Source organism: Salvelinus alpinus, chromosome 4 (assembly GCF_045679555.1).
Source record: "Salvelinus alpinus chromosome 4, SLU_Salpinus.1, whole genome shotgun sequence".
Lineage (NCBI taxonomy): Eukaryota > Metazoa > Chordata > Actinopteri > Salmoniformes > Salmonidae > Salvelinus > Salvelinus alpinus.
Window position 1 is genome coordinate 47612902 of NC_092089.1, and position 11997 is coordinate 47624898.

Sequence of the window (11997 nt, forward strand, 5' to 3'; positions counted from 1 at the left end):
GATGGTGTTCTTCGGCTTGCAAGCCCCCCCCTTTTTCCTCCAAACATAACGATGGACATTACGGCCAAACAGTTCTATTTTTGTTTCATCAGACCAGAGGACATTTCTCCTAGAATTACAATCGTTGTCCCCATGTGCAGTTGCAAACTGTAGTCTGGCTTTTTTTATGGCAGTTTTGGAGCAGTGGCTTCTTCCTTGCTGAGCGGCCTATCAGATTATGTCGATATAGGACTCGTTTTACTGTGGAAATAGATACTTTTGTACTTGTTTCCTCCAGCATCTTCACAAGGTCCTTTGCTGTTGTTCTGGGATTGATTTGCACTTTTTCGCATCAAAGTACGTTCATCTCTAGGAGACAGAACTCCTCTCCTTCCTGAGAGGTATGACAACTTCCCATGGTGTTTATACTTGCGTACTATTGTTTGTACAGACAAACTTGGTACCTTCAGGCGTTTGGAAATTGATTTTCCCATGATGTCAAGCAAAGAGGCACTGAATTTGAAGGTAGACCTTGAAATACATCCACAGGTACACCTCCAATTGACTCAAATTATGTCAATTATCCTATCAGAAGCTTCTATAGCCATGACATAATTTTCTGGAATTTTCCAAGCTGTTTAAAGGCTTAGTCAACTTAGTGTATGTAAACGTCTGACCCACTGGAATTGTGATACAGTGAATTATAAGTGAAATAATCGTTGGGAAAATTGTTGGAAAAATTACTTGTGCCATGCACAAAGTAAATGTCCTAACAGACTTGCCAAAACCTGCCAAAACAGAAATTTGTGGAGTGGTTGAAAAATGTTTTTTTAAAGTTTTAATGACTCCAACCTAAGTGTATGTAAACTTCAAACTTCAACTGTATGTGATTTCTGAGTCTAACAGGTTACGATTCTCCAAACCGCCAAAAGATGACAAAGTTTAATTTGCAGATGGTCTGATAGCACAGTGAGTGTTTTGATAGGACTGAGAGAAGCAAACAATTACGTTGCTGCTTAGACTGTGTAATCACAATGTTATACTTTCTCTAATATGAAAAATAAGAGCAAAGAAATACACCAAGATAATTGAAAATGATTATCTGATATATCATTTCAGTTCATATTAATCCCACAGATAGTTCCCCTTCAACACTGGAATAATTGTTTTAAATGTTGGTTGAGCCCTAAGCCTCTTTTCATAACACTCTCTTATCATTCCTACAACTTTAAGTGTACAACTTTTGAAGAAATCCATAAAAATCTAGTTACACCAAGTTACTGTAACAATGTTCTGGAAATATCTGTGAAAAACAGAGGGAGAAAATAAAGGGAGAGAACAGAAAACAGCAGATCCCTCACCCTGAATCTATCACGTGTTTTGTAGTGAGCTATAAGTGGAGGTGTGATCTACAGGAATACTCTTCCTGCATTCCTGAAACCCATGCATGAGCTATTAGCAAGGGGGTTAGAGGCGCAAAAGCCAGTGAACACATCTCTCTATAGGTGTGAATGTAGACTTGCTAGTGCACGTGTGTGCATGCGCGTGTACATGCACGTATGGTAGAGCATGTGTGTGAGCAAATGCCAGAGACCTGGTGTGAAGTGCCATGCGTGAGTCCTGGCCACATGCCCAACACCCACGTGAGCCAGGAAAGAGGGAGTGTGGAAACAGAGAGAATGGATGGATGGATTAATAGAGGAAAAGGAGAGGAGGAGGAGGAGGAGGAGGAGGAGGAGGAGGAGGAGGAGGAGGAGGAGGAGGAGGAGGTGGAGAGGCAAGGCTGCCAGCTCCCGAACACATTGACAGTTGAATGGATGGACGGATGGATGGATAGATGGATGGAAGGATTACGGAGGAGAAAAACCTCAGGAAAGAGCAACGAATCAGCCATGCAGAATAGACACTGCAGATTTATAAATGAATGGATACCAGAGAATTAGAGTGGACGAGTGGAGAAGCCAGAGGAGGGATCTAGCTAGCAAGGGAGCCTGAGCAGCTCTGTGTGTTGACCAGGCCCGGTGTGCCCTGCCCTGCCCTGCCCTGCCCCGCCATGGCTCTGCTCTGCTCTGCCTGGGGCCATCTGCTGTCCTCGCTCTAATCCAAGGGATTGTCACAAGTGATTAGCCCGTGCATGTGTGAAATTGACATTAAAGATGGTAGTACCGTGGGGAAGGACCCTACAAGCCTGACATCTCAGACACCAACAGCTCTTCCTGTACAAACACCATCTTAAAAGAGCTAGATGGCCAGTGATTCATGTCCCAGTATCACCAAGACAAGGTTAAAGAGTGGCTAAACAGAGGCCCAACTGGGTTAAACTGTATATTGCAGAGCGTTTTTTAAGCAGAAGGGATCTGCTAGCTATGGTCCGGTTAGAGCTACAGTAGCATTTGAGAACTGACAATTGTTGTCAGCTAACCACTTGAAGGACCGCTCAGCATCCTACCTCAACACTTATAACCAATATGCAAAGCAACACTTCAGTACTAGATACTGTGCAATTATTGTATAAAACATGTGTAATACATGCCTGTGGTTCTCACTGGTAACCATATTATCATCATATTCCATTCCGGCAGGCGGCAGCTGAGATAGTCCTTCATTCTCATGCAATGTCTGACCCAGGAGGCTTGTAGTGTATGATTCCACTACCATAGATTAAATCAATCTGTATTTACACATGATTACACGGAGAAGTATATTAATTCACCCTGGGATCATTGAGATAATGAAAGCAAATATTATCTTGTGCAATATAGTAGGCCTTCATTACTTTGCATATTCAGTGCATGCTACAGCCTAGCAAAGAATAGATTTTCAATTCATTTCATTTCCATCACGTCATTGGTAATATGATACATATAAGATAAGTAAAACCGAAACCAACACAAATGTATAAAAACGTAATCAAATACGGTACATCGTTGGGTCTATGATGCAGCCAATGCGGTAAATGAACCCACCACAGAACTAAAACTACATTTCCCACAACATTCCAATACAATGAACACACAAGTCGTGCTCATCCTGAAGTAATACAACTGAGCAGAGCTGAGGGATGGGTGGATGGAGTGATGGATGGATGGATGGACAGATATTTCTCCACTTCTCCACAGTATGCCTTTATTACCATCAGCAGAGCAGAGCTGTGTGGACTAGAAACTCGTCTCACTAAAGTAAATGTCACTGCTCCCTCTCAGAGAGCCCATTCTCCTCTCAACCCACTGAAGCTGCCTTATTGCTTCCCACAGGAGATGACAGTCTGTTTTGAATGCCACTCCCAGAGTCTAAATAGCATGTTTCCCCAACGTATCCGCTGACTGAATGAGAAGAGTTCACCATGTTTCTGCTTTGACCCAGTATGGCTGAAGTAGTTGTCAGTCAAGGTACTGGGAGAACACGACCCTATGTCCCCGCACAATGTGTCCCCCTCGTCGCCTGTCTCCCCTCCTCGTCTTTGACGGGGCACTTGAGAAGATTAATAGGAAAGTGTAGGTCGGTCTATTCAATCATACACCCATCTCTTTAAATCGATAGAGCTTAAACAGCAGTCAAGGGATAGACTTTCATCAGAATTCTATAATATCACACAATTTATCCTCCAATATTACCATTAATCTGCTTACTCTCACCATACAAACAGTACTATATACAAAGTAATAAATACCAGTAAATACACATTAAATACATTTATGACCTAGCAACCGTCTAAATATCATATGTTGTGAGCCGTTGGAATATTGCAGAATATGGTGTAAATGTGCAAATCCTCTTAAATCACTATAAATACAGTTTTGGGGATGAAGTGTAATCTGTAATCCGGCCTGCATCGTTATATCAGTCATGATCAGGTTTTAGTGTAAACTCTAGATTAAAGGTAGACTCAGCGATATGACGTAGATGCAGAAAGTACATAACATAGTGGGTCTATTTCCGCAACAACTAAGAGCGTTGAAGCGCGAGGCTTACCTTCTCCGTTGTTTTGGGTCCGTAGTCCACTACGCTGTGAAGCGAACCCGCGAAGCGAACCCGCGAAGCGAACGCATGCACATGCACAGATACTGTATGTGACTGTGGGAGAGCGAAGTCTTGCACCTCGCTCATCACAACCTCTGTAGAGCTGCTCGTGGCAACGTCATTTTCGATGAGTCTACCTTTAAACAAACTCTTGTGCTCCCTGCCCTGCACACTGCTGCATCTACATGGGACTGGACAACTTTAGGATACAGCTTCATTTGCTCATGCAACATATAGGTGAAAAATAACCCCCCAATGTGGGTCAAAAGGTCAAAAAGGTCTCTATGAATCTCTATCATCAAACACGTTTCTATGTGATGAATTAACTGTAGAGTTCAAAGGTTACAAATGTTACAACTGGGGCAAAACAGCTTGGATCTTGAAATCAACCCCAAACCACTCATCTTGATACGAAACGTTGAAATGTTTCACCCTCCCTGTTCAAAGGCAGAGATCTGCTGACGCTGTGTGTAAGTTGTATCGCTGTTGTTGCCGCACTCCAGAAATATAAATACACCGTGGGCTGCAGTGCTGCTGAGTGCTCAGTTTCCAATCTGGATATGAGACCGGTCACACGCTACTGCTTCAGTTATCGCCCATTAGATCCAAACTGAAAAATGGAATATACAAGAAATACACTCGCGTGCCACGAAATCACCTTAATTTATTCATGGCCTAAATATGCAGCCTGTTGCTATGGGTCTTAAAGAGTGCGCCAGCCAATTCTATCACAGAAGCTGGTATGCCCCCGGGTACTATTGTAATGAGGGTCAACATGGGTCATATTAAAATGCAGTCACTAAAATGAAGCTGGGCTCCATAGGGATACATTCAATTGTGATGTTGCCTGAGATATCCCCCATGGCCATATCTCCAGACAGCATCTCTTACTGAGGCAGCTAGATGTGGGCTTGTTTCCTGCCAGAAGGCACTTGTCGATCTCTCAACACTGTACATTCAGATGATAGCACAAGTCTATTAAAAACCAGGTCTTAATGTTTTTTCAGTACTGCTGTTTTTTTCCTGGCAGTTCATTGATTGACTGATTGATTTCTTAATTGATTGGCCAGATAGTCCACTCTCCTGGAGTCCGAGGTCTGAGTCAGATCCTGAATAGAGAGGAAGGAAGAACACCAGTCGCTCTATGGATCTTGGCCCGGGTTTGAATTACCCTGGTCTAGTGGAAGTCTGGGAGAGTGGGACATGCTGCGCTTGTTTGACCATGATAATGACCTTAGGTTATGGTATTGAGATTCTGACCAGGCAGGCTGTCCACTCTATTACGTACTACACTACATGACCAAAAGTATGTGGACACCTGCTCGTCAAACACCTCATTCCAAAATCATGGGCTTTAATATGCAGTTGGTCCCCCCATTGCTGCTATAACAGCCTCCACTTTTCTGGGGAGGCTTCCCACTACATGTTGGAACATTGCTGCGGGGAAAAGCTTCCAGTCAGCCACAAGAGCATTAGTGAGGTCAGGCACGGATGTTGGGCGATTAGGCCTGGCTCGCAGTCAGTGTTCCAATTCGTCCCAAAGGTGTTCAATGGGGTTGTGGTCAGAGCTTTTTACAGGCCAGTCAAGTTCTTCCACACCAATCTCGACAAAACATTTCTGTATGGACCTCGCTTTGTGCACGGGGGCCTTCGCCAAACAAGCCATCCCCAAACTGTTGCCACAAAGCTGGAAGCACAGAATCGTCTAGAGTGTCATTGTATGCTTTAGCGTTAAGATTTCCCTTCACTGGAACTAAGGGGCCGAACCATGAAGAACAGCCCCAGACCATTATTCATCCTCCACCAAACTTTACAGTTGGCACTATGCATTCAAGCAGGTAAAGTTCTCCTTGCACCCGCTAAACCCAGATTGGTCTGTTGGACTGCCAGAAGGTGAAGCGTGATTCATCACTCCTGAGAACGCGTTACCGCTGCTCTGGAGTCCAATGGCGGCGAGCTTTACACCACTCCAGCCAACGCTTGGCATTGTGCATGATGATCTTAGGTATGTGTGCGGCTGCTCGTCAATGGAAACCGATTTCATGAAGCTCCCGACGAACAGTTATTGTGCTGATATTGCTTCCAGAGACCGTTTGAATCTTGGTAGTGAGTGTTGCAACCGAGGACAGACAATTTCTACGCGCTATGCGCTTCAGCACTCGGCGGTTCAGTTCTGTGAGCTTGTGTGGCCTACCACTTCGCTAAGCCGTTGTTGCTCCTACACGTTTTCACTTCACAATAACAGCACTTACAGTTGACCGGGGAAGAAATTTGCCGAACTGTCTTGTTGGAAAGGTGGCATCCTATGACGGTGCCACGTTGAAAGTCACTGAGCTCTTCAGTAAGGCCATTCTATTGCCAATGTTTGTCTATGGAGATTGCATGGCTGTGTGCTCGATTTTATATATCTGTCAGCAACAGGTCTGGCTGAAATAGCCAAATCCACTGATTTGAAAGGGTGTCCACATACTTTTGTATATATAGTGTATGTTGTCATAGCAGGTGGTTGGGACTGGGAGAGCCGCTAACAGCTATGTCGGGTGACATCCCTCACTGCTGGAGCCATCGTTAGGTGGAAATGTATTCAGTAACAATGGCCTGTCAGTGCTCTTCACACTGGCCCATCTCATTGAGGGATGACATCAGTCCAGCATCATGGTTACACATAGAGTAACTACAGTATGTCCACAACACTAGAAATGAAGTAGTGGGCTACTAGGTCCATTTGTCTTTTGAGTTGCAAGGTCAACAAACATTCACAGATATACATGCACATCTACATTTCCTTCCTAGAAACCCCCATATTGACACAAGTGGTTGCGAGGCGGGCCAACGGTGTGTCGTCTGTAGGCAGGACTCCATTTTGCAACCTTTGACTTGGCTGTGTGAGTTAAAAATTGGTCGCACTGGTGTGAGATGCAGATTCTAGCATCTAGCTGGTCACCGCAATCAAAACATCCTATTGGTTAGGTGGCTAAAACCAGGAATCTGTTAAACAGTAAAGTGTATTATCCTCACGATTCCTGTAATAAACGTGTCTGCCCTGCAGCTGTGCCCGCCTGTTTCGCTGGCGCCGGCTGCTGTAATGAGCGAGCCTCTCACACTCTCCCCCCCCTCGTGATTGTATGACATTTCAAAATGCAATTGCATGGAAAAAAACAACAACTTTGAAAGTAATTTGTTTTCCATATTAAAGAGAGGGTCTCAGCTTTTTATTTCTCAACGATCATTACTGAGCTCAAAGCACACTGTTTTACAGTCAAGATATCTGATATGGGTTTGACCTGGTCAGTCTATGTCATGGAAAGAGCAGGCGTTCCTAATGTTTTGTACACTCGGTGTAGCTAATGTGTTTTGAGCTTCCACTTCTTCAGGTGGTGAATTAGCACCAATTTCATTTGGCCTGTATATAATATTAGTGCACATACAGACCAAGGGGGGGGGGGGGGGGGGGGGCGTTAGTGTGTACTGGAGCCCTGACAGGTGTTGGCTGAAAGCAGTTCAAATCAATTAGCAGAATTAGCGATAACCATGCACGTTTCAGCTGGCTAATAGGTCTAGGGGAGGAAAACGTGGTGTAAACCACGAGTAGGCCAGAGAGAGAGCCAGTCTGGTAAAAGGAGATTGGGTTGATCAGAAGTCAGGGACGATGCCTACGTAATCTGAATAATCTGTTTCCCAATGGCAGATTAGAACCTGGAGAAGCGCAAAGGGGAACGTTGGAGATGCATCAGGCTCTCCTGCTGGGTTGTGCTGTAACACAGAGAATGGTTCTGAACCACACACATGAACATCTCTATTGTCATTGTCAATGGTTTTTTTAACCTTTATTTAACTAGGCAAGTCAGTTAAGAACAAATTCTTATTTCACAATGACGGCCTACCGTCATTATAAATGACGGCCAAACCCTCCCCTAACCCGGACGACGCTGGGCTAATTCTGCACCGCCTTATGGGACTCCCAATCACGGCCGGCTGTGATACAGCCCGGGATCGAACCAGGGTCTGTAGTGATGCCTCTAGCACTGAGATGCAGTGCTTTAGACCGTTGAGCCACTCAGGAGCCCTTTGTAAAGCCCTTTGTAATGTATTCATGCTTCCCTACAACACAGTAGGACATTTGCAAACTGCATTTCTACATCATTACAAATTGATTGGTGGTATTCAAATTATATTGGTGAATATTTGATATGATGTCACAAATGAAGATATCTCTTCACATTGGAAGAGTCACACCAAACACTGTTGGTTTGATGGTGTCATACCAGTACAAACCAGGACAGTTGGAGTATCCTCATTTAAATCCCATGGTGTCAGAGTGAGAGTTCAAGGAGTGGGCTAGTGTAGTACAAAAGTCTCATTTGCTGTGGAGGTGGGTACTCCAGCTTGATCTCTGGCCTTGAACGTGACCCACAGTCACACTGTACACACACTGATAATTGCCTTGGCCTCTGATGGGCATACATGCTGGTGCAATCCTGACAGCTCCACCCTACAGACTACAGCAGTACTGCCACTTCACTAACGGAAACTAATGAAGCGCACACAGCACCAAACTGCGAGAGGAATTCCACCCACTGTGTGTGTGTGTGTGTGTGTGTGTGTGTGTGTGTGTGTGTGTGTGTGTGTGTGTGTGTGTGTGTGTGTGTGTGTGTGTGTGTGTGTGTGTGTGTGTGTGTGTGTGTGTGTGTGTGTGTGTGTGTGTGTGTGTGTGTGTGTGTGTGTGTGTGTGTGTGTAAGTGTGTGTAAGTGAGCGATAGAGAGGATAGAAATAACTGTGTGATAGAGAGCCATAAACCCTCCAAGGATCTCTTCCAGGCTTGTAACACTACTATACTTTATCATATCATCCTCCTACTCCTTCACAATCTCCTCATTATCGTCAACATCAATATAATCATCATCATCATCATTGCCTTCATCAACCTTATTCTCAACAGGTTTCTCCTCCTCCTTCACCTCATCCTCATTGTCGTCATCAACCTTATCTTCTTCAATAACATCATTATCAAGTCTGTTGGCAGCCAGTGCCTGTTTTCACTTTTGTCATTTAAATAGAACCTTCCAGAGGGAAATATCCCTGAATTCTCTGCACCTCTAAACATAGATCATATTTTCATAGAAGCCAATAAAAGCAACGTGAGCCAATTCCCTATAGTTTGAAGACAGGGCTGTCTTTCAGTAACTCATCATTATGCAAACATCACAGCAGCATTTGCCACCAGAATATTCCCTCCACTGACTGCACTCACTGAAATGTGCACAAACATAATCATATTTTATGAAAAGAGCTGAAATGCAAAAAAAGTGGTATGCAAAGATAACACATTTGAGTCATTTAGCAGACACTCTTATTCAGAACGACTAACAGTAGTGAGTGCATACATTTTTCATACTGTTCCCCTAGTGGGAATTGAACCCACAACCCTGACCTTGCAAGCACCGTGCTCCAACAACTGAGCCACAAGGGTCACATTTTGATAAAAAAGTGCTTGAAATCCCAGAAATAAATGTCTCTACTGTAGGTTATCTCCAAGCTCTGTGGCATCACCAAACCAAAGAAGAAAAATAAATAATAAAAAATTATACAATTGTAAAACAAATAAAAACCTCTATCCTAAAATCAATAGTCTTCCTTTAGTTAGAAAGAACAGAAAACCTCCTAACAGAGGGTTACATATCACAGCACAGACCTAAAGCCATGTGGCTATAGGCAGTATGAGGAATGTGTGTGTGTGTGTGTTTGCTTTCTTGTGTTTGTGCAGGTGTGTGTAGCGTGGGAGAGAGGGGTGCAGTAGCGTGGGAGAGAGGTGTAATCGTAATGATCTACACTGGGAAAGATCCAGCCCCTGACGCTCCATTTCTTAGGGCAGGGCTGCTCCCCGGAACGTCTTTCTTGAGCAAATCCCTACTCCTTTAATCTCCTTACTCAGCTACATCCTCTTTAAAGATGCAGGAGCCCGAGAGACAACGACATCCCATCGATTCAGGACTGGCGCTGGGCTGAGCTGTCCAGTGGGTTGGGAAGGGGGGGGGGGGTTATTTTCCCCTCATCTAGTCCCATGAGGGGGAGGGAGGTGGTGGGGGAGGTGAGAAAGCGAAGGGTTAACTAACACCTCGAAGGCCAAGGAGATTTGCCCATATATATTTGAAGGCACACGTAAGTGCGCCAAGTCTCCCTGGGCATGATTATTCCTGGCTCAGATCTTCTAATTATGTTAGAGGAGCCGTACATTACTAATGCATTGCACTTGTTCATACCAGGGGTTATCAGAAAACACTCTGCAACCACCCATCCCATTTCATCTCATGTTTGCGATCAACTCCCCATTTCTTTGGTCTAGTATTGTGCTCCAACACATATACAATCATCAAGCTATCGTGCGACCACACACCTCAACTACCAATTCAGCTAAGAGACAGAAATGTAAGTAATCCAGTCAGAATGGATCACGCCAGCGTTTGGTGCCAAATTCAATGCACTTACTAATAGACTTCTCGTGGATATCTCTTATCGTTCTCTGCCTCGTTCTCCCATGATAGCTTGCTATTCGAGACTTTTACACTTCAGTTACAATGTGTAAACTATCAGCTTGTGAGACTAGTGCAAGGGACAGGGAAAATGAGGTAATGCGATGACGGGGGTTTAAGGACCTTGAGACCTGCTCTAATTTTCAAAAGGTTCACAGAGAGGAAATGAGAGCAGAGAATATCATGCACAAGCTGAGTGTCTTGTCCACAAGCTTTTTCAATACTGAATACATAGTCACCATTGACTATTGAAAACATGCCCCTTGAAACACAATATTCTGCTTCGACTTCAATATCGCAGATTCTTTATTCTGATCGCCATTAAAGTCAAACAGTACAAAACAACAACCAATCTGTCCCTAAGTCTCTCATAGTACAATAGGAGTCCAGTACCTGTTTCCCAGAAGTACACAGACTTGGTGTCCTCTACCATCTGCGTGTTAGCCCTCCAGGTACCACAGAGCAGTAGTACTGTCACCCAGAGGAATGTGCTTCCCCCTGTCCTTATGCTGGGGGTCCCTCCTGCACCCCTCCACCTCCACCCTAGCCCCATGGTCCTCTCCAGGGTCAACATAAGTCCACACAGTCGAGAAGGTGACCGCAGGTTAAAGATAGCCCAAGACTTACACAGGTCCGACAGGCAAAAAAAAGAATAGTGTGTGATTTGTCCCACTAGAGTAAGGGACTGGTGCTTCCTCTCCTGAAGGGCAGATCGAGAGAGTCCTCCCCGTGTCCTCTATCTCCCTCCTCTTCTCTTCTTTACTCCACTCTTCACGGGGTATTTCCAGAGGAAGGTTGTCAGTGAGAAGGGTAGAGGTCCAGGTGAACCATAGAGTCTTGCTCCTCCATGCTCTCTGGTGCTGCTGCTGTTCCCTGCCGTTCCTGCCTCTGTCCTCTGGCTGTGGAGCTGTGACAGTGGCTGTGTGTCTGCAGTGGTACCTCCTCTCCTCCTCCCTCCTTTCCTCTCTCTCTCGCTCGCTCTCTTTCGCTCACTCACCCTCTCTCTCTCTCTGTCTCTCCATGCTCCAGCTCCGTCTCTTTTTTACACACACAGTCCCTCTCTTGCCGAGGGCACAGGGACGGACACGTCTTCTGTTCCACTCCTCGCGAGCAGCGCTGAGAGGACAGCTGGAGACCAATGTTCACATTGAGCAGAGGAGCTATTGCAAGCACAGCTTCCAGGATCAGAGACAGTGCAGCGCGGAGAGGGAAGAGATATAGATGGGGGGGGGGGGGGAGTATGTGTGTGTGTGTGTGTTTGTGTAGACTGTGAGAGAGAGAGAGGGGGGAGTTGTAAAAGCGATCAGCGAAATCAAGCAGATAGATTGTTGAGTGACTGGGTTTTGTCTCTGTTGTAGAGTATTAGGCTTATAGATAGCACTGCAGTGCTTCAAAACAGAACAGAACAGAACAATACCACGGTGTGCATAATATAATTTCCAGGCTCTTTGCACATAATCTATCGGA

At 44.9% G+C, this 11997-nt stretch overlaps 1 protein-coding gene across 1 annotated transcript in view; it reads right to left on the bottom strand.

Moving 5' to 3' along the window:
• LOC139573777 (thrombospondin type-1 domain-containing protein 7A-like) overlaps positions 1-11700 on the bottom strand; it is a 103970-nt gene extending 92270 nt beyond the window's left edge. Inside the window, exon 1 of the mRNA XM_071397623.1 lies at positions 10924-11700. Coding sequence (XP_071253724.1) covers positions 10924-11104 — 181 coding nt within the window. The 5' untranslated portion in view covers positions 11105-11700. The remainder of the gene's footprint in view (positions 1-10923) is intronic.
• Between the last annotated feature and the right edge of the window lie 297 nt (positions 11701-11997).